This window comes from Arvicanthis niloticus, chromosome 8, assembly GCF_011762505.2.
Source record: "Arvicanthis niloticus isolate mArvNil1 chromosome 8, mArvNil1.pat.X, whole genome shotgun sequence".
Taxonomy (NCBI): domain Eukaryota; kingdom Metazoa; phylum Chordata; class Mammalia; order Rodentia; family Muridae; genus Arvicanthis; species Arvicanthis niloticus.
The window spans coordinates 38,314,023-38,341,341 of NC_047665.1; the positions used below are offsets into that span (position 1 = coordinate 38,314,023).

Below are 27,319 nucleotides of genomic sequence, written 5' to 3' on the forward strand. Positions count from 1 at the left end.
CCAAGAGGGCTGTTTCCCAGAGAGCCCGCCTTTTTTTTTTTTTTTTTTTTTTTTTTTTTTGATTGTGTCCTGCTCCTGTTACCCAGAGGTTGTGTTACAGGATTTCTTCCTCAGCAATCTAGCTCCTTTCATATGTTAATTTTAATGCTTCCATCCTGTCCACCTTCGCCTAAACTGCTCTGTTTATATATTCTTTTCAAACAAGAGGTCTTATCCCTGCATCTCTCTAACTTTTGTCATCTGTAAGATTTGCTCCTAACCGTTAACTTTCATCTTGAGATTTCCTTTCTGTAAACTAGATTGCACTGCCTTGGAGACCCCGGGAAACTTGGAGGTCGACTGGATCTTTTCTGTTCTTTTTCCTTCTCTGGACCGAAACTTAGATTGAAGTGTTAAAATACAGTTTTACAGGAACGTTTCAATGGTTTCAAAATATTTGGTACTAAATTGAGTGGAAGCTTTAACTTCTGGAGTTTCAAAATAGAGCAGCTTCTGTTTTTTTAAAAAAAAAATTAATCTAAAACTTTAAGAAAGAAACCGATTGAGGAGCGTTCAAGAAGCATAGTCGCTTGAAAATTATGACAAGACTAAGGCTTGACCAATGGGAGAATAGACCGTCCTTTGTAACAGTTAACCAATCATACTGGGTAAAAGTAAGCCATAATTTGCATAGGACTGCCTACAAATAAGGAAAGAGTGCACAGAAACTCAGTTTCTTTTTCTTCCAAGAGAAAGAGATCTGAAGATGCCTGAGCCCGCGAAGTCCGCTCCCGCCCCGAAGAAGGGCTCCAAGAAAGCCGTGACCAAGGCGCAGAAGAAGGATGGCAAGAAGCGCAAGCGCAGCCGCAAGGAGAGCTACTCGGTTTACGTGTACAAGGTGCTGAAGCAAGTGCACCCGGACACCGGCATCTCGTCCAAGGCCATGGGCATCATGAACTCGTTCGTGAACGACATCTTTGAGCGCATCGCCGGCGAGGCTTCGCGCCTGGCGCACTACAACAAGCGCTCGACCATCACTTCCCGGGAGATCCAGACGGCCGTGCGCCTGCTGCTGCCCGGGGAGCTGGCCAAGCACGCTGTGTCCGAGGGCACCAAGGCCGTCACCAAGTACACCAGCTCCAAGTGAGTCAATCATCTTAACTCACTCCTAACCCAAAGGCTCTTTTCAGAGCCACCCAACAATTCACAATTGAGAGCTATGCACTTGTTAGTACCAGCAGTATGGTTGCCCTTTTTTTCTGGGACGAAGTTACTCTAATCAGTTCAAGCTCCTCAGTCAAGTGTTTAAGAAAATTGCCAAATATCAACTGTTTTGTATTATACCGTGTAGAGAGGGTACATTTCCGTTCTGAATAATGAACCCAGAAAGATTCGTTTCAGCATCACAAGCTAAGTGTAACACTGGCATCTCCTAGCGTCCAGATCAATAGGGTATATCCGCCTTTTGTTCTAAGTCTTTCTTGGGAATTCACATTGGCACAGGAAGGCGGAGTGGAACCGTGGCTTTACTACAAGGCTTAGCTTAAGCTACATAAAACTGATTTGCCAGTGTCTACTAATTTCGATCAAAACGCAGGGTTTTGAGCTCGGTTCCTGTTAAACTGGTTTTCAGTGACGCTCAGGTCGCCATTTTATGCGGCGCCGCCCTGTAGAGAGTTCAGTTCAGCTCGCTGAAAGCGAAAGTCTAAGCGAGAAGGGCCATCTCGAGAGTCTACAGCTCGTAATTCTTTCCTGGTCCTCACTTCAAAAGGACTAGAGCTTTTGGACTTTAAGGCTTTTGACTATGAACTAACTTGTGGGAGAAGCAACAAGGTCTCCATTTTTAAAAACGTTTACTTTGTTTACTTTTTAACTACAGGAAACGGTGAAGGGATTTGTAAAACTGAAAGGGAAAAAGTATGCAGGCCTGCAAACAATTTACTTCTTTTTCCTGAACTACTGGGTAGTTTTTAAACACCAAAAAAATTCCCAAAGCCCTCTACTGACTCGTTTTTGTAAAGAGACCTGGAAAAAAAATTCATTTCCTAGCATGTAGCCACATCACTTTCCTCGCAGTTAAGGCTAAGGAATGTTAGGTGTGGCTCTGTGGATTCCCATCTCTTTAATTTGCCTGGCTCTGGGGTTTACAGCTTCTGAGTTTGAGCTACTGATCCCAGCAGGGAGGGACGGTGGCCCAGTCTTGGGGGGGGGGGGGGGGAGGAAGTAGGAGTATCAGGAAGTGGTGGGTGTTGGAAGTATCTATCACAGGTGTTGGGGATGGAACTAAAGGCCCAGTTCCTGAGAACTACAGTCTTGCCTCCTCCATCCAGCCTCGTCCATGGCAACCTTCCTAGGCTTTAAAAGTAAATACAAAGAAACTATCCATTTTAAAGTAACAAAATTGCAGCTACAATCCAGGAGGCTTTATAAGTAAATACAAAGAAACTATCCATTTTAAAGTAACAAATTTGCAGCTGCAATCCAGGAAACTACTCACTGTATAAAAGTTTTTTTGCCACCAAGGCTGAACACCTCACTTATGTCCTCTAGCACCTACGTACAAAACAGGTCCTCTGTCCTACAGAGATTCCCAAGCAAGCAGAACACACATACACACACACACACACAAAACGTGGGGTTTTTTAAATTTTTTTAAAAATTACAAGTCAACTTTACTCATAGTGACTTTAGAAATACTGAAACTTCCTTGTAAATTATTTACACATCAGAGTTAAAATGTTCATGGCAATATTTTGTTTCCCTTTGTTTTGCTTAGCTTTGTTTTCTTTGTAACAAGATTTCAGTCTGTAGCCCTGGCTACCCTGTAATTCAGCTATGAAGCCCAAACTAAAACTTCCCACAATGCCCCTGCTTCCCCTTTCTAAACATGGAATTTTAGGTGTAGACCACACTACACTACACACCTTGTAGTGTTCCTCTTTTCTTTTCTTTTTTTCTTTTTTTTTTTTTTTCCGAGCCAGTGTTTCTCTGTGTAGTCCTGGCTGTCCTGGAACTCACTCTGTAGACCAGGCTGGCCTCGAACTCAGAAATCCGACTGCCTCTGCCTCCCAATTGCTGGGATTAAAGGCGAGCGCCACCACTGCCCGGCTGTTCCTCTTTTCTTGTTTGTGGTTTGTTTCTTTGTGTGTTTGGTTTTGTGTTTGTTTGTTTGTTTGTTTGGACAAAGTCTGAAACTCACTAAACCAAGCTGGCCTCAGAGACTTCAGCCTGACTGCCTGCTATGCACTGGAATGTGTAACACCGAGCTTGCTGTGGTGTTCATTATTAAAGCAGTCCTGACTGACCCTGCTCAGAGCCTTTCAACCATCCACACTGATCTTAAAACCAGAATTCCAGTGTAGTACTCACTAGCTCTCCATAAAACCCAAACTCATAAGGTTTCTCTCCGGTGATTGTTTTGTTTTTTAATCTTTTCCCACTGGTTGAAATTCCCCATGACCCTTCCAGTTTCTGTTCTGTGCAGATTTTCTCTACCTCATCTTCCTATTCAGGCTTGACCTGCCTACATTGCAAGATTCTACTTTAAAATAGATACAAGAACAAAAGAAAAAAAATCTAGACTCCAAAGTGGATGTGAGTATTGTCTTGGGCTTGTTGAAGGACATACTGATTGATAAATTACTTCTATTCCAGCTAAATGAGCCAATTCAAACCAGATTGGATTAAATGGAATGTATAATATTAATTGGATTATATTGGGAAGCTGCTCTCAGGTGAGTTCACTGGCCCAGGGAAGTCACCATGGGGAGAGGGGGTGGAGGAAAGAGAGAAGTGATGCACACCAAGAGAAAAGGGGGAAATTTGAAGGAGAAGTCAGGGAGAACAAAATGTCTGACTTACATAGAGAACAGCCTCTGGGGGAAGGGTAGCCCAGGCTCTGGGCCGGAAATTTCAGGGTTGGGGGCAGGATATTCCAGGCAGAGACTGAGGGATGATGGGAAAACTTGGAGGACTGCCTTGTCCCAGAGTCCGAAGGTAAACATTGGTGATTCCAGTACCCAAGTTTTTATTCACTACGAAGTTTGAGTCTTTTTTTAATTTTTGGAGGGAAGGGCTGGAAGGACAGTTAAAGCAAGTGCCCTGTGAGCCTGATGGGCTGAGTTTGATCCCTAAAACTTATATAAAGGTTCAAAAAAATGCAAAAAAAGGTTAAAAAAATGCTTATATAAAGGTTAAAAACAACACAAATTTTTAAAAATTTCTTAAATTCTCAGGGGACACTGATGTTTCTTCTCTGGTGATTCTGTAGGAACAATTGATAATGCTGACTAAAGTTAATGAAGCTTTCCTTGAGGAATAGATATAAGATTTATATGTCAAACTCTGGTGTTTATTGTACAGATTAGGAAATTAGAGAAAGCTGGGTGTGGTGGCCCACAATTTTAATCCCAGTACTTGGGAGGCAGAGGCAGGCAGATCTCTGTGAGCTGTAGGCTAGCCTGGATGGAGTACAGAGCAAGTTCCGTGCCAGGGCTGATACACAGAAGCCATGGAAAGAATGAAAAGAGGGAGGGGGAGAAATTGTAGAAAGCTCCAGAGTAGGAAACTTGAAGATATTCAGTGTTCCTCGGTTTCCAAGGACTGGGTTGATTAGAGGGTTTGGATTTGAGACAGGATAGCATCTATACCTTAAGGGCCTTGAAAAGAGGATGATCTTGATCTCTGACCCTCAAGTCTCCACCTCCTGAGTGCTGACATTAAAGAATGAGCCACCAGGTCTGCTTTTAGGAAATCAATACTGGAGATAGAATGGTAGGCCTGCCTAAACACTATATATTGAGCCACAGTCCCAGAACCCACCTCCCTCTTCCCATGCCTTCACCCCCTTCCAGAAAACCACCACTGATATTTAAACACTTGTACACATAAAACTATAATACACACACGCGCACACACACAAGTGTTTGTGTACATAGTTTAAGTAATAAAGGCTCATTATGAAAAAAAATATTCTGGTCAAGAGAATAGAATCTCTGGCCTAATGAAAACCCTTAAAACCACACTAGGTGGTTTCACTTTAAGATATACAGAACATTTTTTCCTTTTATGAGATGCAGTACTTTTCACTCCCAAAAGTACTGAGCAGCTTGGTGAATGAAATGTTACCGCATTTGCCATTTTCTGAAAGTGCAATTTTTCCTTTTTCTTTCCCTATCTTTTAACTGCTGGCCAGAACCTAAATGTCCTTTCTCTAATAGCTCTGTATGCCTGTCACATGCATACGGTAACCACCTCTGAGGTGAAATGCCTGGAACTAGTTACAAATGGTAGAAAGACACCACGTAAACGCTGGGCAACCTAGTCTTCTGTAGGGGAAAAAAACAAAGCATAAAAAAAAAAAAAAAAAAAAAAAAAAAAAAAAAAAAAAAAAAAAAAAAAAAAAAAAAAAAACAAAAAACTAGCACACAAGTCTGTGCATCTAAGGGAAGCTGAGGGCTGAGGGAGGTGACTATCAAATTAGGAACCGCACGGTCATTACCTACTCAAGGATAAACTACTCAAATTTACTCAATACTTGTGAATGTACCTGTGTCCTGTAATAGGAAGATAAAAAGCTGAGGTCAATTTACTCACATGAAATTAGCTGTCGGTGGCGGCAGGAAGCAGCTCCTGGTGCTGCAAACCTGTCATCGTTTCTACCCGCCCCACAACCACCACCAAGCAGCGTTGTTAAACCTAATTCAGCTCCTTTAAGTGAAAGGGTAGTGGCCCTGAAAAGGGCCTTTGGTTTATGGATAAGGGAACATAATGGGCAACCTTAACCGCCGAAGCCATAGAGGGTGCGGCCCTGGCGCTTGAGCGCGTAGACCACGTCCATGGCGGTGACGGTCTTGCGCTTGGCGTGCTCCGTGTAGGTGACGGCGTCGCGGATCACGTTCTCCAGGAACACCTTCAGCACACCGCGGGTCTCCTCGTAGATGAGGCCGGAGATGCGCTTCACTCCTCCGCGCCGGGCCAGGCGGCGGATGGCGGGCTTGGTGATGCCCTGGATGTTGTCCCGGAGGACTTTGCGGTGGCGCTTGGCGCCGCCTTTGCCAAGACCCTTGCCGCCTTTCCCGCGTCCAGACATATTTGCACACTATAAACCAAGGGAACTACACAGTGGCTATAACAGGCGCCCTTCCGGCTTTTATAATACCATGGCGGACCTGTTTGAAAACCTGATGGGAAGGGGCGGGAACTACAGTCAATTCCCGCCCTTCTTACCTTCATCCTATGAAAAGGCTGAGGAGACAAGGCGGGGCCTGAGACAGGAGCAGAGTCAGGAGTTAAGAATTTAATACACAGTCCTAACTGTGTCTATGCAATTCTTTCTGCAGTAAAAAAATTTTTGCAGTAGCAAAATTACAGTTAAGAAGCAATGAAATAATTTTATGGGTGAGGGTAACCACAACATGAGGTGTTGTAGTAATGGGTCCCAGTATTAGGAAGGTTTAGAACCACTGCGTACAATTTTAAGAACATGTACTAGTTCCGGTTCTGAGACTTTTTATTGACTTAGGTATGCCTAGGAATCTGAACTGTGTTTTTTAGTATTCAGGCTGACAAGGGAGAAGTAAAGCCTTAAAATGTTACAGGACTGTGGATTAAAAAGATTAAAAAATGTAATAGATACTCATCCCAAAGTTGTGAGTCTTCTGCTTGAATTACACGTAGACATCAGGAGCTCTGGGAATGAGGATGGGGGAAGGGTCTTGCTCTCTATTTCTACTATGCCTTCATTGAATCTCGGGATTTCCTGCATGTTTGTTTTTAGTCAACAAACATTAAACAGAAAAATCTATTATCCTTAGCACATCATAGTTATACATACCTCAAAACATGCATGCACACCCCACCCCACACTGACAGTTCTCAAAGGATTTGCTGGTTTCGTGTATTAATGAAGAGTCACATACTAATCTCACCAAGCTGACTTTAAAATACTTTCATAAAATGCTAGTCACTACTCATGCTGTATTGTTTTCCACATCTACATTACTCTTCTAGAAAGGAGCAGAATAGTTTCTTCTGCTTTACAAATGAGTCTATGACCCAAAACATGTTTTAGAATCACTCTTCTAGAACACTGCAGAATTAAAAAACTCTGAGTTTCTGGATATTCAGAAAGAAACATTAAAACTTTATGTGAATATTTACTGGGTGAACTACTTGACTAGTATAAAAACACTGGGTTTGATCCTGGGGACTATATACAATGGGCTGCTGGTAATGCACTCTTGTAATCCCAGCACTGCTTAGGAAGTTAAAGCAGGAAGGTCAGGTATAAATAAATCTCAGGTACATAGTGAGTTCAAGCATAGGCTAGGCTATGTAAGGTTGTGGGGGTGGGGAGAGAGAGAGAGAGAGAGAGAGAGAGAGAGAGAGAGAGAGAGAGAGTTGAAATGAAATTGTGTTCCTTATAATGATATTGTAGAGATGTCCAAGAATCTGGAAATGAATGGTACTGTTATTATTTTTGTCCTTCAATTATTCTTACAGGTTTTTATAGAGAAATAGTAAACATAATTTTTAGTCCTCTCAGGGGTAGAGGTAAAACCTTATAGAGAATAAATCAAGTTTGCATTTTTAATAATGGAGAGATATTTTAAGGTCATGGGCCAAATAACCTCTATGTAAGACTAGATATTCCTCTTGAATCAGCTTTGAAATCTTTCGAGATAGACAGGAGAGTGCTGAGGACACAGTCCTTACTGTACCTTCTTTCCACTCTGCTTTGCAAGGTATGAGATTGCCATCTTAATTTTATAGTCACATTTCTGTCTTATGAGTGTATGGATCTTTTAATGTCTGTTCCAATCATTGATAATTGGTGTTATTTCTTTGGTATTGGTAAATATCTCAAATATGAAAGATTATAGGAAATTTCATATTCCTTCATTTTCTCATGAGCAGAATTATCATGCCTAACATGAATTATCTTCCTAGGTCAGTACAAGCAGATTTCCCAAAGGTCCCATATTTTTCTCTCTAGGAACAAAAAGTTAAACAGAGATGCACAGTTACATCAAAAACTGGAACAGATTATTAAAGAATATACATCCAAGGAAGGAAGCCAACCAGAACAAAAAGCTGACTATACAAAGAAATGGGGCTTTTGTCTCTCATAAATAGCTTTAGGGTCGTCTGAATAGCATGGGCTTTCTCACAGTGCTGTTACATATTTATTGGTTTACAACTTCGTACAGTTCACTCTTTCTGGCATTCCAAATCTCCAGATGGTGAATTTTTGAGGTCACCTTCAGACTTTATACAGCACTTGTTCTCCTCCACGAGTGACAGATGTGACAAGGAACTGAATGGCACTTTCTAAACTTCCTTATAACAACCTTTTATTTTCATATGCTAATTTTTCAGCTGGGGTGGGGCAGAGTATTCTCAGCTTCACTTTCTACTCTATCTCCTGTCCCAGCACAATCACAACTGATGGGAAGCCTAAGTAATGTCAGATAAATATGGATTTTCTGTAAAACTCACCAAATGTGATAGGTTGCACTTGGTGATAAAAGCAAGAATGAAAGAGCCATGTTAGAAAAGGAACTGCCTGCTTTCTAAACAAAAAAGGAAAAGCCAGTAAGGTCCCAGTATGACCACAGAAAATGAAGTGGCAAAGTCTTTCTGACAATGGGGAAAATACATTGGTCTGTCGAATACGAGCTATGCTCTGGAGACTTCTGTTACTGCATTTCTTGTTTTCTTATGAAAAAAGAAAGAGAGAGAGATTGATTTTGAACATGGGAAATTCCAAAGTAAATACGACCTCCAAATAATCAAAAAAAAATCCATTAAAATAATTAGTCTGGTACAATAGAATTTTCCAATCAGAAAGTGATGGGTATCTGTTACTGTGATGCCTATGGTGAATTACCAGAAAAGCACACTTATTAAAATACCAAGCAGATCTTTCTTTCTTAAAGTAAATCTCGATTGTTTAGAGTCTAAAAACCTAGAATGTATGATTTATTAGAAAGCCCAACATTAAAACCATCAGCAAATAACTAGGCATGGTGGCACGAACCTTTGATCCTAGCACTGGGGAGGCAGAGGCAGAAGGATCTCTGTGAGTTTGAGGTGAGCCTGGTCTACAAAGCAAGTCCAGGACAGCCAGGGCTTACACAAGGAAATCCTGTCTCCTAAAAAAAATTAGATAGGTAGATGGATGGATAGATAGATAGATAGATAGATAGATAGATAGATAGATAAGATAGATATGTATGTATGCATGCATGCATGTAAACACGTATGTATAACATATACAAAAGATATATGTATATATAGAGAAAATCTATTTAGATAGTTGCCTCTCATCTCTCTGAAAGACTCAGTCTTTGATGAAGTTTACATTACTTTGTTTTGTATTGTTACAATAACCAAAATCAATTTGTGGAAGAAAGGGTTTGACTAACATTTCCCCCATCATGGTCCCTCATTGAAAGAAGTGAGGCAGGAATTCAAGGCAGGGATTTGGAGACAGAACTAGAATCAGAGACCATGGAGGAAAACTGCTAATAGTTTGTTCAGCCTAAACACAGGACCAAGTGCCCAAGAGTAGCAGCACTCATCGTGAACGGTGCTGCTCTATACCAACCATTAATCAAGTCAATGTCTTCCAGACTTGCCTACAGACATTCTTATAAAGGTATTTCTTAGGATGAGCTTCCTCCCCCTCAAGTGACCTTTGTGTGAGTCAAGTGGACAAAACATACCCAGAACAACACTTTGAGAGTATTTGATTAAACACTGAAGAATGAAAACTTGAAACTGGCAAAGCTGCAGCAATCCAGAGTAAAGATCAGCATTGTCCTTCCTCGGGGTTTTCATTTCTCCCTTGAATATTTATTTTTAATTATGTATACTTATGTCTGTGTTTGGTGGATATGTACACAAGAGTGGAGGTTCCAAGGGAGACAAGAGGCACAGGATCCCCCAGGAATGGGAACTATAAGCAACATGGCTCCCCTGGCATGGAAGCAAAGGAGAGTCCCCTGCAAGAGTAGAAAGTGCTCTTAGTAACCGCTTTCTCTATTCTATTCTTTCTTTACTGTTTTAAGACAATGTTACTAACCTAGATAAAATCTAAACTTGTTTGTATCCCAGGTTGGTCTCCAACTTCCCATTTCCCTGCCTCACCATTCTAGTACAAAAATGGCAGTGCGAACGTTCACGCTCACACTGATGTGGTTATCCTGAGTTATAACCCATTTCAAAATTAAGACGCTGTACCTGAGAGCACACAGAGGAATGAGTTCGAAACCAGTGCCCCTTAATTCTTGCTTGCTTGACAGCTTAACTGCAGTCGGTGCGGTCAGCTCAAGTTCTGGCTACCAGCAAGGCCCGAAAGGTCCCACAGTTCAAGTTTCTTTCCAGAGAAACTGCATATTTCAAGACACATGGCATGTACTTAGCCATTGTCAAAAAGGAAGCAGAACTAGCAGTTAGAACTTGTACACGTTCATCAAGTTAACGTTTCTAAGCAGAACTCTATGAGTTCTAAGGAGGTTCTTCTAATAGGTTCATAAACAAAGACAATTCTGCCTTTGTGCCATAACCCCCACAAAAGTAACTAAAGTAATTCAAGAGAAAGATGTAGCCAGTGTCAAGTAAGACAACAAAGTCCAGGAATTCCAAACACTTAAAAATATGGATTGCCCAAAATTTGGATAAGTGTTTAAAATCCCAGATCTGTGCAGGCCTTATTAAGATGTTATGACAATTACAGAATACCAAGTAATGAAGGTTGAGTGGAGTTTCTTAGGTTAACAACGATATACAGTCTTTTAGAGAAAATGTGGGTGGCTCTGAAAAGAGCCTTTGGGTTCAACTTTTCATTCACTACCCTTTATGCCCTCTCCCCACGAATGCGGCGAGCCAGCTGGATGTCCTTGGGCATGATGGTGACGCGCTTGGCGTGGATGGCGCACAGGTTGGTGTCCTCAAACAGACCCACAAGGTAGGCCTCGCTGGCCTCCTGCAGGGCCATGACCGCAGAGCTCTGGAAGCGCAGGTCGGTCTTGAAGTCCTGCGCGATCTCGCGCACCAGGCGCTGGAACGGCAGCTTGCGGATCAGCAGCTCGGTCGACTTCTGGTAGCGCCGGATCTCGCGCAGCGCCACGGTGCCGGGACGGTAGCGGTGGGGCTTCTTCACGCCGCCCGTGGCCGGGGCGCTCTTACGGGCAGCCTTGGTGGCCAGCTGCTTGCGCGGGGCCTTGCCGCCGGTGGACTTGCGAGCGGTCTGCTTAGTACGAGCCATAGCAAGAAACAGACAAAAGAACTCTCAAGGAAGGAGAAAGCTAATGCACCGTTGTCGAAGTCGATATATATAAAGTAAGAGAGCCCCGTTCTCATTGGACGAGACAGTACATGACCAAAGCGACCTTATTGGTAGCTTTGCTAATATCGCTCCAGGCCCCGCCCCATTTATTTAAAAATTTTTCTCTTGATCCGGATCTATACTTTTGATGCTTGTGTTGTTCTTAAGCTTTCACAAACCAAAGTTTTATCCAATTTGTACTTCTTAGAAGGACCTATGCTGTTTGCGTACTAATATTTTTAAATTGTGGGTCCAAAACCTCATACATTCTTCTGAAATGCGCCGGGCTATAGGCGATTGTTGAAGTAGATGTTTTATTTCATTTTATTTTTCTACAAAAAGGTTGAAGCAAAAGGTACCCCCCCCCAAAAAAAAAAAAAAAAAAAAAAACTTAAACTTTGAGGGAGTCTTTATCATTAAGGAAACTTTCATTCCAATATGAACATTAACAGTGGAGCAGTAATTTTAAACACTCTTTTTGCCTAAATAAATGAGCACTTTTTCCTGTAACCATCAAGTGGAAGGATTGGAGGCTTTTGTATAAGATTATCTGGGAAAGGAAAAAAAGCTTACTATACACCAAGACTTTTTCATACAATTTTCAGTTAGAGTGACAATGATAAGCAGTACGGACCCAGAATTTTTGTCCTCGTAACAAACACAAATCACTTAAAGAACAAAAGAAAAAAAAAAGTATTCTTCCTAGTAGTGTCTACCATCATCATAAGAGGACACTTAATGCAAAGATTATCAGAATACTGACGTGATGCTTAGTACTTAAAAACTTATTCGGGATAATAGTAAAAACTCTGCATTGTAAAACAGAAACGTATGACAGTAGGAATTACACAATTAGTATCTCAATGGCAAAGTAAGCAAATGGCTCTTTTATATGATGTTGTACTGGCTCTGAAAAGAGCCTTTGTTTTTAAATGGTTGAGGCTGAGGGTAAACAAAAGTCTTATTTCCCTTTTGCCTTGTGGTGGCTCTCAGTCTTCTTGGGCAGCAGCACGGCCTGGATGTTGGGCAGGACGCCGCCCTGCGCGATGGTGACGCGGCCCAGCAGCTTGTTGAGCTCCTCGTCGTTGCGGATGGCCAGCTGCAGGTGGCGCGGGATGATGCGCGTCTTCTTGTTGTCGCGGGCCGCGTTGCCCGCCAGCTCCAGGATCTCGGCTGTCAGGTACTCCAGCACGGCCGCCAGGTACACCGGGGCGCCGGCGCCCACCCGCTCCGAGTAGTTGCCCTTGCGGAGCAGCCGGTGCACGCGGCCTACGGGGAACTGCAGGCCGGCCCGGGAGGAGCGGGTCTTGGCCTTGGCGCGAGCTTTGCCACCCTGTTTGCCGCGTCCAGACATGATACAAAGGTAGTAGATAAAGTCAGCACAGTGAAGAAGACTAAACCTACGCTCGTATTATTTATAGTCACCGCAAGGCGTGAAAAAGTAGCAATTTCATTGGTTAAATACAACCATTTTACTTAGACCAATAACACAGTTGATTTGAAAATCTCTTGCTATGATTGGATACTTAGTGGATGACGATTGCTAACGCGCGATAACTATAGTCGCAAGTTAGTTTAAAAGGCAGCCTGTGCAGAGACATTACAATTGTTCCTTTTTTTTCTGTTTGTGATAGTTTCCTGTATCCGACATGCCCGAGCCTGCGAAGTCCGCTCCCGCCCCGAAGAAGGGCTCCAAAAAGGCCGTGACCAAGGCCCAGAAGAAGGACGGCAAGAAGCGCAAGCGCAGCCGCAAGGAGAGCTACTCGGTTTACGTGTACAAGGTGCTGAAGCAAGTGCACCCGGACACCGGCATCTCATCCAAGGCCATGGGCATCATGAACTCGTTCGTGAACGACATCTTCGAGCGGATCGCGGGCGAAGCGTCGCGCCTGGCGCACTACAACAAGCGCTCGACCATCACGTCCCGGGAGATCCAGACGGCCGTGCGCCTGCTGCTGCCCGGGGAGCTGGCCAAGCACGCCGTGTCCGAGGGCACCAAGGCCGTCACCAAGTACACCAGCTCCAAGTGAGTTGTTTAATTCACTCATAACACACAACACAAAGGCTCTTTTCAGAGCCACACATAGTGTCACCTAAGATGGTTGTAATACTTTCGTATTTGTAGCAGACAAATTCATTGTCAACAGCTCTTTTTGAGGGGATCCCAGCAGTGTCCACGTAATTAGAAAGTATTCGTGCTCAGTCGTGCAGATTGAAGTCCGTTATTTCCCTTTGATTTAATCAGCATTAGAGCTCTAATCTTGAAGTCCAAGAGAGCCATTGGGTTAGGAATGAGTGTACTTGCTTCATTCAGCACCTTGTACATGTAGCTCTCCTTGCAGCTACGCTTCCGCTCCTTGCCGTCTTTCCTCAGTGTCTTGGTCACGGCCTTCTTAGAGCCCTTCTCTGGGGCGGGAGCGGATTTCGCAGACTGAACCATGATAAGTAAAAGTGTATGAACAACTGGACAAAGTTCAACGAAGAGTTTCTCTCATTTATTTATAGGGCTGATATGGAAATATGGCAACAAAATGCCAGTTTTCTATTGGGTGAAATATAAGGGACGATTCTATTTTATGCAAAACAGAAACGCTGAGTCTGGTTTACAATTGGTTGATTCTTTTAGGTTTAGGTTTTAACCAATAAGGACCCAAATCTACAATCTACCCTGCAAGTATAACTTGCTGGTTTTCACAGATATCTTTCTGTATACATCGCAATCGTTTTAATTATGTCTGGACGCGGCAAACAGGGTGGCAAAGCTCGCGCCAAGGCCAAGACCCGCTCCTCCCGGGCCGGCCTGCAGTTCCCCGTGGGCCGCGTGCACCGGCTGCTCCGCAAGGGCAACTACTCGGAGCGGGTGGGCGCCGGCGCCCCGGTGTACCTGGCGGCCGTGCTGGAGTACCTGACAGCCGAGATCCTGGAGCTGGCGGGCAACGCGGCCCGCGACAACAAGAAGACGCGCATCATCCCGCGCCACCTGCAGCTGGCCATCCGCAACGACGAGGAGCTCAACAAGCTGCTGGGCCGCGTCACCATCGCGCAGGGCGGCGTCCTGCCCAACATCCAGGCCGTGCTGCTGCCCAAGAAGACCGAGAGCAGCCACCACAAGGCTAAGGGGAAGTAAGGTCAGTCTTCCACTCATCCTCAGTATGAAAACAAAGGCTCTTTTCAGAGCCATCCATTTCTTTCAGTAAAGTGCTGAGACACTATAAGCTTTAGGTGGATTTACAAGCCCCAAAGTTTCTCATTAATACTCAATGGCATAAGGAAATGAACAGTAAAGGGTCAATTATGTAGTCCTGGCTGTCTTGAACTCATTAAGTTATGCAAACTGGCTTCGACCTCAGAGATCCTGACTCTTCCTATTGCTAAGTTTAAATGCATGGACAACTATGACCAGCCAATGGAGGGTTTGGGGCTTTTAGTCTTCAGAAGAAATTAAGGATTCAAAGCCAGTATTGGTTAAAACTAAGATGGATTTGATTTGTTTTAACTATTCAGTCTTGATTAATTCTGCCTCATTTGTGGAAGTTGATCAGTTCAAAGACTGAAAATTTTTAAGTACTAAAAAATGAAGTCTGAGATGGTAAGTTACTGTCTAGCTACTACTAACTTAATACTTACTCACTGCATCAATGTGCATATTTCAAGGGATTTATTTTACTATATTTAAGGGTATATGTTTGCGACATGTATTTGGTGTCCTCACAGGCTTGAAGAGAGTGTCAAATATCCCGGTGTAGAGTTCTGCCAGGCAGAAATGGGTACTGGATTCCAATTCGTGTCCTCTGCAGAAGCAGTAAGTGCTCTTCGATGCTGACCAATCTCTACAGCCTCAATGTACAAATCTTTTTTGTTTACGCATTCATCCATTCTATTATTCACTGACAGTGTCACTACAGTCCTGGCTGCCCTGTAACACTTACCTTATACCCCTGATTAGCTTCAAATTCATAGCAATTTCACTATCTTACCCTACTTTTTTCTGGGACTATTGACAAGGATCACTTTGTCTTGTTGAGAGTTAAATATATTGCCAGGACAAGGGGTGTGACTGGAATTGTTTCTGTGCTTTGACAATAAAAGGGAAATTGGACAGTGGTGGGTTTAGTTATAAGAAATCTTGAAACCTTTATAACTATAATCATTGTGGTAAAGGCTAGAAAAGGCAAAAGAAATTAATTTGTAGTTGAATTCCAATCCATCCAGCAGGTAGGCCTCAGTAGCCTTCGCAGGAAAGGCCCACCTTCTTTCAAAGATAACAAACAAACAAACAAACAAACAAAAATGTGCCTTTACTTATAACAGTTATGGGGTATGAAATGCAAGTAATTAAGTTCCAAGTACAAAATAGACATGTTTATACTATGTAATTCCTCACTGAAAAAATCACTACAAAGCCCTACATGGCTCAAAAGAATGTATATTATCAAGTGTCTGTGTGATTATCTGGGACTAGTTGAAAAAGTAGTCAAACAAGCATTTATCAGAAGTAATTACAACCCTGTGACCTAGCTATATTGTAATCTTTTTGTTATTTTTTTCTATGGGAAATGATAATTGTGCTTTGGAATGAAACAAAGTGTCAGTTGTCAGGAACTTTCAAGTGAGAGTCTCAAAGCACTAATTGGGAGTGCCAGGCTTAAGTAAACTGAAAACCATGACCCCCTAAAATATTTTTGAATACTATCAGCAAATCTTTCAGACTAAACATTCATATTTCAATGAAAGGAAGTACATTCCATGATGGCCTTAATTCCAAAATTCAAATATTTCTCAATATAAGTTAGAGCTCCTCCATGATGTCCAGAGTTCCTTTTCTTGATGTCCTCAGATGAAGAATCTGCATCTTCCACCTCCCTCAGGCAAACAATGACCATATAACCTAGGAGTTGGGGTGGAGGGCTAATGTTCAATTTCCAAAGCTAAGCAACAGGAAAAAACTAGAACCATCCATCATAGACACCTCTTTGTCATCAGTCAAATCAATGGCTTACTTCTTTAACTCATTATTTTAATTATTAAAATTAAGGTACAATAAGAAGATAGGACCCTCAGCTATACCTTTTTGATTCTCATATACCTCTCTTATTGAAGACTATCAGCACAGTTATTCAAAGACCGTCCAGACTTCAAACTACAGAGAAAATATCAGAGCATTATTAAAATGACTTATGAACCACTCTCAGGATGGAAATGTGTCTTAATCTTACCCATGGTCATTGCCTGCAAAAAATTATTTTCTAACTTTTATTCATGTTTTAATCTTAACTATATACTTATCATTTCTAAGCCTATAGAAAAAATTCATAGGCAAATTTATAATTGACTTTTAAAGTGGCAATCAAAGAGTATATTTACTTAGCTTGTTCTCAAATTAATATTAGTATGCCTTCCCAGTAGCAAATCACTCTGCGTATTTAGAGAGTATTAAGGGGGAATGGGTCCTCTTTAATATACATAGCCCTTGTCCAGCTATTGCTAATGATGCTGACAATAAATAAAAGATTTTCCTAACTTATATGCACTTTAGACTTTTGCATTCCACATACATTGTCAACCTTAGATGGCTTTCAGATCCCAGCCACAGGTTACACTTTGAACATTTTAAAAAGAGAAAGAAAACCACAAGTTTGGTCATGTGGGTACTGGGAAAATTTACAACAAAAATATTGTCAGAACTACTTCTTAAGTACACCAGTATTGTTCTTTTTGAATAGTTGTTACCCAGGTCCATCTTGCCTACCTGACAGAATTATGCTTCTCCTGATAAGAGCACAGGAGACTTATTGGCCAGGCCTGAATGATGGTTGTGATCGTGCACTGCTCCCCAGGGCTGCCCCTTAGAAGCATGTTCTTTGATACTTGGGATAAGCATAATGGCAGGTTGTAAATTTCTTTCGTTATGGAAAAAAAAACCTAATTGGGGGTCAATATTGGTAAATAAACATTAGCTTTCTAGCATCCTAAATTTTCCTTATCTCTAATAGGCCTGGCTAGCATACTTATCTCTGGGGGATTTTGGAGTCAGTACTCCCTTAGCTAAATTCTACTTTGTGTTAAGGTCTCCTAAGCAATCTGTTAGGAAATCCTTTGAACATCAATTCTATCACTTTGAGCTTCTTAGGGTAAAAGCTATGAAAGTCTTAAGCCATTCCAGAAACTGAAATGTTGTATCTAGCTTTTTAAACAAGGATAAAATGTTGCTAACCCAAAGTGAAACAAAAGCACGTTCCATAAAACAATAATCTTTGAAGTTCTTTGCTTTTGTTGTTACTTCTTTGTTTCTGTTTTTAGTGTGTATTCTCAAGCACAAAAGCTAGCTAGAATATGATGGTCAGAGGGTAGCCTGCAAGATTTCATTCTCCTCCTCCACCATGTGGCTTCCATGAGTTTATGTGAAATTTTCAGGTATGGATCTGATGAACCATCTGGCCAGCTCTGATCTTTGGAGTGCTGTCTGCTCCACTAACCAATAATAACTTGCATTGCTACATAATTAAAATACTACAGGTAAAAAGTAATCCAATGTTTGCTTGTATCAATAGTAAAGACAAAAATGAAGAGCTATATTTCTCTTTAATCCCATTGTGGCCTTAGCCTTTCTGTGCTAGACAACAGAATTTTCCATATTTCCCAGTTCTAGGGTATTTTGTCCAAACTGCATATCTTTACTAAGAAAAAAAGAAAGAAAAAATAACAGTAACATAAACTATCTGAATTCTCCTATTATCATAATTTAGGGGGGTGAGGGACAAAGTGAGAGCACCATGGTCAGGTCAGTGTTCATATGTGTACCTGGAACTTCACAGTCTTCCAGACAACCCCTCTTCTTTCACATTCCTGCCATGTTTTAGTATCAGCCTTTAGATATAAAGCTGCAGAGTCTGTATGCAGACACACACACACACACACACACACACTCACACAGAGAGAGAGAGAGAGAGAGAGAGAGAGAGAGAGAGAGAGAGAGACAAAATGCCCTGAGAAAGAAAAACCTCAGTGGCTGTTTCTCTGAGTATCTCATAAATCTAGTGTAACTTCCGGGCATCTACTTCATCAAATCATCAAACAGTAGCTACTTTTGCTATTCATTCTCACCAGGCTCCAAGCTAACTACCCCTGACTTATCCTACCTCTGTTTCTTACTCTTTGCTAAGTTTCTCAAAAATAAATTGTGTTGTGGCTTTTGCTCTATTTATGAAATAACTGTGGCCTTGCACACTTATTTCTTCAGTCTAACAAAACTTAAAGACTTAGTGATGCCAGTTGCTTAAAGAATCAATTTTAGGCCAAAAAGATGGTCCAGTGGTTAAGAATATTTACTATTCTTGCAAATGATCAGAATTTGAATCCTAGAATGTACATCAGCCAGCTCATCAGTTACAAAGACCTGACAGTTTCATCTAGACTTCACAGGCAACTGCATACACACACACACAACAGACACACACACACACACACACTTTTTAAAAAGGAGAAATAAATCTAAAAACTAAAAATGGCTTGTGTATAGGCTTAGAATTTTCCCTAAACCTACTTTAATTAGGATTCTTGAATGTTTCAACCTCCCTTCTAGCCCAGTGACTAGAGGTTGGGAGGTTAATCGGAAAAGAGGTTTGTGGACCTGTTTAAAAGTAATTCTTTGGGGAGATTCTACTCTTCATTAATCCAGTCCAACAGCAAACACTTGCACCATCCAGCAGAAACCTCAAAGCTAAATCGGCATCAGTCAACTGAAGTAGCAAGAACCAGCCAGAATACCTCGAGAAGTTCTTTGGCAGTTTCTCTCTATGAAGTGAAGATCAACAAAGACCAGCAAAGACAAGTGAAGACCAGCAAAAGACCACTGAAGAAAAAAAAAGAAAAGCATTGCATGGCATCACACTTCAAGAGCATCCTTTCACTGTTTGTGGAGTTCCATTTACACTCTTTCCAAGCATCACTCGTTGTTTCAAGCATCCACTCCAGCAAAATTTCACATGCCCTGAGATGGTTTGTATATGCTCTGGCTAGGGACTGGCACTATAAGAAGGTGAGGCCCTGTTGGCATAGGTGTGGCACTGTGGCTGTGGGCTTTAAGACCCTCACCCTGGCTGCCTGGAAGCCAGTATTCTGTTAGCAGCCTTCAGATGAAGATGTAGAACTCTCACCTCTGCCTAACCATGTCTGCCTGGATGCTACCATGATCCCACCTTAAGGTAAATGAACTGAACCTCAGAACCTGTAAGCCAGTCTCAAGTAAATGTTATCTTTTATAAGACTTGCCTTGGTCATGGCAACTGTTCACAGCAGTAAAACACTAAGACATAGCCTCTCATCTGTCTCACAAAAAATTTCCAGAAAAATATGACACAACTGAGTTTGTTCCCAAAGAAACCAAAAATGTCCACCTTACTTGGGCTTCATTCAATCTTGCCATACAGTGTCCTGTCCAGCAGTACAAGGTCTGGGGAGATCACCTAAGAAAGCGGGGGGGGGGGGGGGGGGGGGGGGGGACAGGCAAAGAACGGCGACCTGTCTATAGGCTGATCAGGTCGCAATTTTTACTTTTTCATACACGGGCTATATACACAAAAAGGCAGGATATGGAGAAGGGGATGACGCAGGATCGTAGGTGTTCAGGGGTAGTACAGATATCTTCCAGAACAGTGTGTCAGCTGGGTGAAGGTTCAGGGGACAGGCCACTATGACTCCATCTATGATTCACTTGTCCTAATCTAAGTTGGTACTGTCTACCCAAGGTCACCTATCTACAAGATCTATGACTAGAGCCTGGCAACTGTCTATCAAAGCTGTTTGTTTACAATAACTTCTAGCCATCTGTTTTTCCACAAAGACCAAGACTTTGTGCTAGCAGGAATACATGTTAGGCCTGCCGCTGTCTTCAGGCCTATGGCTGATTCCAGGCCTTTTGTGTATAGACAGAGATGCCCCTGACAATACAGAAAGCTGAAAGAGGAAATACAGGACCTCCTGGACTACACAATAAAATGTAAATACAGAGGCCATCTGGGTTAAGGTGGTGGCCTATTCGAAAGAATCAACTTTGTACTTCCTGAAGAAAATACACTTGGGAAAGGGATGTGACTCCAAAATTTCAAATAATGCACATCTTGCTGACATTTCATATTTGAAGAATAAGTTAATGGATGCCCTTGCTACCACATCTCTTGTCTTAGTAAGCAAATAAATAGTCACCTTCATTTTCCAGGAATACCAACATACCAGGTGTATTTAAGAGCACTGCCTGAGGGGCAGTCATGAATTTCAGATATGCATTTTAAACACACACCAACATGATTTCATACATTTGACCACAAACTTTAAGCACATAGAATGTTCAAGATATATATTAGCTTGCTGTGGACAATGGCTTCAGTGCTGGGTACACGAGAATCACAATAAAAAGGGTGACTGAACAGGAGCTGGACAGATGGCTCAACAGTCAAGGGCACTGACTGACTGCTCTTCTGGAGGACTGAGGTTAAATTCCCAGCAATGAATGACACTGTAGCTAAAAGCTGTAACTCCAGTTCAGGGAATTTGACGTCGTCTTTTGGCTTATACTGAGCACTGGATATAACCAGTGAACATACATGCAAGCAAAACACCCACACATATAAAATAAAATGCGTTTAATTAAAAAAAAATTGAGCAAGAACATGCCACACAATCTATCTCCTCTCACTCAGGCCATTAAGGTTTGATCCTGGAAGACCTGGGGAAAAGCTGTTTGCTTCTGGAGCCTCCCCTCTCACTCCTGCCCATGTTCTTCATCTTCAGTGTGGTATGTAAAGTAGCCATAACTGGGAATTTCTAATTAAGCCTGTATAGAAGGGTGTCAAAGCACTTGAGTGTTTTGGGTTCAGTTGTCTGCAGTTGGGTGCAGCAGTGTAATTCACCAAGTATGACCTGTAAGAGGCCCAAATAGGAAATTTGGACATATTTTTTAGACGTACATTTAGACACTAAAAAAAAATAAAAGCTGTTGGGGCTATAGAGATAACACAGCACTTAAGGTCACATACTAATTTTCCAGAGGACAGGTTAGGGTCCCCAAATAGACTTGGTAGCTGACAACCATCTCTAGTCCCAATGAATCTGAGGCCCTCTTCTGGCCTCCAAGGCCATTGTGTGCATGTGGTACAATGTATACACGTGCTGGTAAAACATCCATACACATAATTTAAAAACAGAAAAAGAAAAAAAAAACTGTAGGACCCCAAAGGGCTGCTGTGTCCTGGCTGAGACTTTCTGTGTGCAGCAGTCTACTAAGTAACATTCTGTAGTTCCTCTAAGATCAAAAACATCCTGACTAAGGCATGGTGCCCCAGGAAGGGAATTTACACTTGACATTCTATTGCTCCCCAGTTGAGTTCCTGTTTTTTCCTGAGTTTCTGTTTTTCCTTCCCTGGCTTGGTGTATATATTGAACCTGCCCAGTAAAGGCATTGTCATTCTCTCATAACGGATGACCCGAGTCTTTCTTTAAAGAAAGACCTGAGTCTTTCTTTAATCCCCCAGGCATATTCCAGAGCTCGATACTGTGGGCAGTGCCAGAGCTGGAAAAAAAAAAAAAAACAGAACAGCAGCTGTCAGAAAGTCACATTCACTTACTCTGTCTTTTCCTGCTTCCAAGCAGGAACCAACACCCCACCTTGAGCCTGCAGCTGTTGCATTCCATTTTTATCAAGGGAAAACAAAATTTATTACAGGCTATACAGAGTGTACATAAAAAGCACTATGACCTAATCCAAACTGAATCTTCCTAAGTGTGTGGTTAGGTCTTCTATGGGTCTTGATTTATGAGGGCTCCTAATTCATATTGGTGTATGTCTTTCTCTTGAGAATCATTGTCACAGTGAACCCAGCTGAAAAACTGGGAAATTGGGTCATGATGGGGTCGTACTTCCACCTCGCCTATGTAGTTTTTATACAAGATTGTGACAGAAAAATATTTAAAAGCATCTGAAAATATCTGGTGCCCATCCCCTGCCTCAACACATTCCTGTTTTCAGATTTGTGAAATTGCTTCTGACTTTTGTCCCAGACAAAGTTAGGATGCTACTTCTGTACTTAAGGCAACCCTCCTAGGTTTCAATCTTATATGATCCATAGCCTTAAGGTAAACTGGATCCATACCTTATTTTTACTTGTATAGTTCAACAAAGAAGATAAAAATCAATATAATTTAGCATATAAAATTATTTATGCAATAACCATCTGACTTTGGAACACCAACTGTCTATCACTATCTGTAAGCTGTTTAGGGCCTCCAGTTGACACCTTGCCAGAAAACAAAATGACTGCTATGGAATTCTGATCAAAGACAGGATACCCAGGCTTCTTGAAGAAATGAGCTTTAATGCAAATGTACAGGTTATGATGAGCTGATGTTCATAAACAGATATACCAAGGACTATAGAAAAACCAAGCCTATTATATGATTTTTGGTTTGTGTGTCTCTCATACCTAGGTATCTATAATATGGTTGGAAATTTAAAATTATTTGACAAGGACTGCTAGAATGAGAGGGAAGAAGCAGGAAAGGCCACAGGTAAGATGCTCAGTTTCCCATACATATGACAACCTGCCCAGCCTGTGCACACACATGAACCAGTACCTGTGGCTGTCTCCTGTTTGTATTCCTAGGTCTAGGACCCTAACCTATACCTACTACAGCAGCAGTTCTTGGAAAATAGATAAATAAATAATCCCAACTGAATTACTTCATTTATAGAATGTCAAAATGATTCTGCTCCGGTAGGTTATAAAGGAAACCTAAACGATGGTCCATGTTTTCACTGTACTCCTACAGAAACCTGGTTAAGCCATATGCAGAGGGGCAGAAATTAGAGGAGAGTACATCTGTTCAGTTTAAAACTACTGAATTTTTTTAAAAACCTGTTATGCAAAATAGATAATTACTATAATGGGTTAACATTCTGTCTGAGTAGAATATAAACAGATGTAAGTCATAAAGTGAAGAAAAGGTTACAGGGGGAATATAACCTATCATTAAGCAAAAACAGTGTCACACTTCAATACTGTATATTCACTTTGGGATTTATGAACATGTGTTGGCGGTTATTAGGAAGTTATAAACATTGATATCTCAACTACTATTTACCAGTTTAAAGCTCATAAAAGATGTGTTATAAAGATCGTCATGTCTCCCAGCACTATCTATGTAAAGAATCTTGGGAAGTAAAACCGTATATAATCGCTTTGGGCCTGGTAAAATGGCAGGAAAGTATTGAGATTCTTCCCAACATTACTATTCGGTGCAGGAATATGCAAACGAGGAGTTACCAATCTAAACTCTGATTGGACTAAATTTCTAAACCCTTGTGAGGAAGGTGAAGGAAATGACTATTTTGCAAGAGATAGTGTTGGTTGCTTGATCTCCACTAGGTTATGTCTTGTACCCTGTCAATTCTTTTTATACTTGCTATTAAACGACCATATAGTAATTTGAAAATAAGCTGTCACTGTCCCGTTTGTCCCGGAAAATAAGAAAAGTTCTATAATGTGGGCAAGAACAAAAGTATTATTTGTCTCGGAGCCTCAGGTCTCCACAGAAGAAACGCAAGACAACTCAAAGGACCTTCAGAAACACCGCGCCGCCATCTTTTTCGACGTTTGGGGTAGTTTCTCCCTCTACTCCAACACAAAACAAAGCGATCCAGGTCTCTCGAAACTTAATTTACATTTTAAACACATAAAAAAATCATGCTTCTGATATCTGTGACACTAACACGCGGAAAATAATGGGGGCGAAGTTTTCCATAGGTGGAGCAAGGTTCTGGGAACCTGGAGTTGGAAACCAGCATAGCTCCTGACAGGTTATCGCCGCAGGATAAGCTGCATTTAGCAATTTCCATATATGTATATGAGAAATAACTAGCAGGAAAATGGCCGAGGCAGGGAAATGGTTTAACTAAAATCTGGAGCACTTTGTTCTGGGAACATGATTTGTCTACAATGAATCAAATTCAAACCGGAAAGCGGCACGAGTAACGTTCGTCTGTGAAATGTCTCCCGGCTTAAGAGTGTCACAAACAGCCGTTTAGAGCCTGATTGTTTAAGCGGGCGGAATTACCTTTGGTTATTTAGAAATCAAAAATCACAATACAAGAATCAGCCAATCGTCAATACTTAGATGCACTTCCGCAAATTCCAACGGAAGCCTAAAAGCTGCTGGCCAGGATCCAATCAGAGCAGCGCATTTCCAGCATAAATAGCCGTGGCGCCTACCGTTTGTCTCCGTTTTTTTCTTGACCTGCTATGGCTCGCACTAAGCAGACCGCTCGCAAGTCCACCGGCGGCAAGGCCCCGCGCAAGCAGCTGGCCACCAAGGCCGCCCGCAAGAGCGCCCCGGCCACCGGCGGCGTGAAGAAGCCCCACCGCTACCGGCCCGGCACCGTGGCGCTGCGCGAGATCCGGCGCTACCAGAAGTCGACCGAGCTGCTGATCCGCAAGCTGCCGTTCCAGCGCCTGGTGCGCGAGATCGCGCAGGACTTCAAGACCGACCTGCGCTTCCAGAGCTCTGCGGTCATGGCCTTGCAGGAGGCCAGCGAGGCTTACCTTGTGGGTCTGTTTGAGGACACCAACCTGTGCGCCATCCACGCCAAGCGCGTCACCATCATGCCCAAGGACATCCAGCTTGCCCGCCGCATCCGCGGGGAGAGGGCATGAGCAGATTTTCTACATTGACGCACAACGAAAGCTAAAACGGCTCTTTTAAGAGCCACCTTTATTATCCACCAAAAGACGCTGTAGTACAGGCTGGCAGGGTCTGTCCCTGTGTTCCCAATTTTATTTAGTTGTCTTTCATGAACTTGAGTATCAACCACACAAGCAGTTTAAGATGTCTAGAAGCAAGGCTTTCAGGGCGCTTTCTGTCTGATCTGCTTTCAACTAGAATTGACAGGTTAGTATCTCAAAGGCAATTAAGTACTTCTAGTTTCTTTTGCGGTGTTACAATGTACCACAGTTGTAAAAGTTAACAAGACGAACATTAAGCTTAAGCAAGTATTCTAACTTGTTACATTTTGATTTGGCCTAACAACTTTTGTATCTTATTTTGGCTTGTTTTGTTTTCAAACAGGTTCTCACGGTCTTAGATCTTCTTGCCCTGGGAGTTAAAGGCCTGTGCCTGGCTCAGTTTATCAACTAGTTGAGGATTCCATCGAAATAACCTTCCCGACTACTGGGATTACAAGCCAGTGCTACTACCTAGCCAAGTTGAGTATTTTTTGAAGATGTAACATAAAGGTTAAACTACCATTGATCCCTGGTCTTAATTTAGTTGGGTGTGATGGTTTACGCCGGTAATCCCAACACCTGGGAGACAGGCAGGCAGATCTCATCCTATTCTAGCAGGTTGCATAACAAAATCTTGACCTTTAGAAAAAAAAAAAAACTATAAAAAGACTCAAGATCAAGAATCATTTTTTTAGAGTTTGACAAAAAAAAAAAAGGCAAGAAAGCTTGTAAATCTTGACTGATACTAGGAAGAAAATAGCCATGCCCTTTTAATTAATGTCCCAGAAAGCAGGTTCAGCCACTGACGTTGACAAGCAGCTATAAGGGAGTGGAGGGAATTCAAAGGAAACAGAATTCAAATTCAAACATGTTTGGGAGTCTCATCGGTGGCCACTAATGATAGAAGGGGGAAAAAACGGTGGTACATGAGTTTTATCCACTCATCCACCCCTCTAGACCCCCATCCCACATCCTTGGCCAGCAGAGGGACAGGCATGGTCTAGATAGAAAGTTCAGTTCAAGCCAGGACTGCACAGTGTGACTCTGTGTCTGGGGGGGGGGGGGGGGTGGTGAGAAAGAAAAGTAAAGAAGAAAGTAGGAAGATGAAAATTTATCCTTTTTGAGTTGGAGCTTAGTAAATACAACAGCGAACATCATTCTAAAGGGCCTCCTGCAGCATGTAAGTACATTATCCCATTAAGGCTATAATTACTCTTTCCCAGGTCGTTAACACATCTTCAGGATAATGAGCTGGGGGGGGGGGGGGCGGCGCTGGAGGAGTCTCCTAGCAAAACGATGAAGAAGAAATGTTCTAAACTTTAGGCAAAATCAGAATGCCAAGTTTCTACCCAAGGCCAGTGTTAGAACACAATTTCATTCCTCTGACAAAGAGGAGGTAGATTTCTCCCAATGAGATTTAAAGAAACCCGGCCAGCGTGGTGACTCACGCCTTTAATCCCAGCACTTGGGAGGCAGAGGCAGGTGGATTTCTGAGTTCGAGGCCAGCCTGGTCTACAGAGTGAGTTCCAGGACAGCCAAGGTTACACAGAGAAACCCTGTCTCGAAAAACCAAAGAGAGAGAGAGAGAGAGAGAGAGAGAGAGAGAGAGAGAGAGAGAGAGAGAGAGAGAGAGATTGATTTAAAGAAACCCTAATAGCTCCTTTTTTTTTTTTTTCCTTTTAGTAAGTAGAAGGTGAACTCAGAAGCTGACCCTATCAGGGATAATGCCAGACTTTAATTGTCTCTAAACCTAATGCCAATCTTGACAACAAATAAAAATAATAGTTGATGCTCAAATACTTTCAAAATTGGTGAATCTTGTAAATATATATATATATATATATATATATATATTTACATATATATATGTACATATATACATATTACATAAATATATTTAAATATATATATATTTTGGATATATATATATTTTGGATATATATATATATATATATATATATATCTCCAAAACAACTCATAACATAAAGACATTTTAAATATCTCTTATACTACACAATTCAGTTACTTTTATTGATAATGCTTTATTCTTTATTTACAACATGTAATAATGTAAAACCATATCTTTAAAAGTTCAGACTTTTGGCTAGAGAAATGGCTCAGGGGTTAAGAGCACTGCCTGCTATTACAGAGGTCAAGATCAATTCCTTGCAACCACATAGTGGCTTACTGCCAACTGTACTGGGATCCCATGCCTCTTCTGGTGTGTCTGAAGACA

The 27,319-nt window shown here is 41.9% G+C and overlaps 5 protein-coding genes across 12 annotated transcripts; 4 read left to right on the forward strand and 1 right to left on the reverse strand.

The window, feature by feature from the left end:
- The first annotated feature begins 691 nt into the window (after nucleotides 1-691).
- Nucleotides 692-6,807, forward strand: LOC117714310 (histone H2B type 1-C/E/F/G/I). Of its 2 annotated transcripts, XR_013112221.1 has the most exons (3): nucleotides 696-1,122; nucleotides 3,634-3,713; nucleotides 5,856-6,807. XR_013112221.1 is itself a non-coding variant. In XM_034511026.2 (1 exon), exon 1 carries the CDS (start codon nucleotides 746-748, stop codon nucleotides 1,124-1,126), a length of 381 nt encoding a protein of 126 aa, XP_034366917.1. In that variant the 5' UTR covers nucleotides 692-745. The 2 variants fall into 2 exon arrangements, 1 of the variants encoding a protein (XP_034366917.1); XM_034511026.2 differs by lacking the exons at nucleotides 3,634-3,713; nucleotides 5,856-6,807 and having other exon boundaries at nucleotides 692-1,126.
- On the forward strand, nucleotides 996-25,609 carry LOC117714308 (histone H2B type 1-C/E/F/G/I). Of its 4 annotated transcripts, XM_076939270.1 has the most exons (5): nucleotides 3,661-3,713; nucleotides 10,874-10,924; nucleotides 12,305-12,491; nucleotides 12,946-13,337; nucleotides 25,427-25,609. In XM_076939270.1, exons 1-5 carry the CDS (start codon nucleotides 3,667-3,669, stop codon nucleotides 25,440-25,442), a joined length of 693 nt encoding a protein of 230 aa, XP_076795385.1. In that variant the 5' UTR covers nucleotides 3,661-3,666; the 3' UTR covers nucleotides 25,443-25,609. The 4 variants fall into 4 exon arrangements, with proteins under 4 accessions (XP_034366915.2, XP_076795386.1, XP_076795385.1 ...); XM_076939271.1 differs by lacking the exons at nucleotides 10,874-10,924; nucleotides 12,305-12,491 and adding an exon at nucleotides 1,069-1,122 and having other exon boundaries at nucleotides 3,634-3,713; XM_076939269.1 differs by lacking the exon at nucleotides 3,661-3,713 and having other exon boundaries at nucleotides 10,611-10,924.
- Nucleotides 5,744-6,070, reverse strand: LOC117713367 (histone H4). The gene has a single exon (XM_034509588.2). It carries the CDS (start codon nucleotides 6,068-6,070, stop codon nucleotides 5,759-5,761), a length of 312 nt encoding a protein of 103 aa, XP_034365479.2. The 3' UTR covers nucleotides 5,744-5,758.
- LOC117714302 (histone H2A type 1-B-like) lies at nucleotides 14,012-25,609 on the forward strand. Of its 4 annotated transcripts, XR_013112219.1 has the most exons (5): nucleotides 14,012-14,439; nucleotides 15,026-15,113; nucleotides 21,010-21,104; nucleotides 22,793-22,873; nucleotides 25,427-25,609. XR_013112219.1 is itself a non-coding variant. In XM_034511017.2 (2 exons), exon 1 carries the CDS (start codon nucleotides 14,043-14,045, stop codon nucleotides 14,436-14,438), a length of 396 nt encoding a protein of 131 aa, XP_034366908.1. In that variant the 5' UTR covers nucleotides 14,012-14,042; the 3' UTR covers nucleotide 14,439; nucleotides 15,026-16,835. The 4 variants fall into 4 exon arrangements, 1 of the variants encoding a protein (XP_034366908.1); XR_013112218.1 differs by having other exon boundaries at nucleotides 21,010-22,873; XR_013112220.1 differs by lacking the exons at nucleotides 21,010-21,104; nucleotides 22,793-22,873.
- LOC117714299 (histone H3) lies at nucleotides 22,870-25,609 on the forward strand. The gene is made up of 2 exons (XM_034511013.2): nucleotides 22,870-25,249; nucleotides 25,427-25,609. Exon 1 carries the CDS (start codon nucleotides 24,604-24,606, stop codon nucleotides 25,012-25,014), a length of 411 nt encoding a protein of 136 aa, XP_034366904.1. The 5' UTR covers nucleotides 22,870-24,603; the 3' UTR covers nucleotides 25,015-25,249; nucleotides 25,427-25,609.
- Nucleotides 25,610-27,319: the final 1,710 nt, after the last annotated feature.

Bases quoted from the DNA above. Each gene is read 5' to 3' on its own strand.
- LOC117714310 (XM_034511026.2), top strand. From the start codon at position 746: ATGCCTGAGCCCGCGAAGTCCGCTCCCGCCCCGAAGAAGGGCTCCAAG.
- LOC117713367 (XM_034509588.2), bottom strand. From the start codon at position 6,070: ATGTCTGGACGCGGGAAAGGCGGCAAGGGTCTTGGCAAAGGCGGCGCC.
- LOC117714308 (XM_076939269.1), top strand. From the start codon at position 10,788: ATGTGGGTGGCTCTGAAAAGAGCCTTTGGGTTCAACTTTTCATTCACT. The intron at 10,925-12,304 runs GTTGGTGTCCTC...GGTGGCTCTCAG, and splicing joins TTGGCGTGGATGGCGCACAG to TCTTCTTGGGCAGCAGCACG. The intron at 12,492-12,945 runs GTACTCCAGCAC...TGTTTGTGATAG, and splicing joins TCCAGGATCTCGGCTGTCAG to TTTCCTGTATCCGACATGCC.
- LOC117714302 (XM_034511017.2), top strand. From the start codon at position 14,043: ATGTCTGGACGCGGCAAACAGGGTGGCAAAGCTCGCGCCAAGGCCAAG.
- LOC117714299 (XM_034511013.2), top strand. From the start codon at position 24,604: ATGGCTCGCACTAAGCAGACCGCTCGCAAGTCCACCGGCGGCAAGGCC.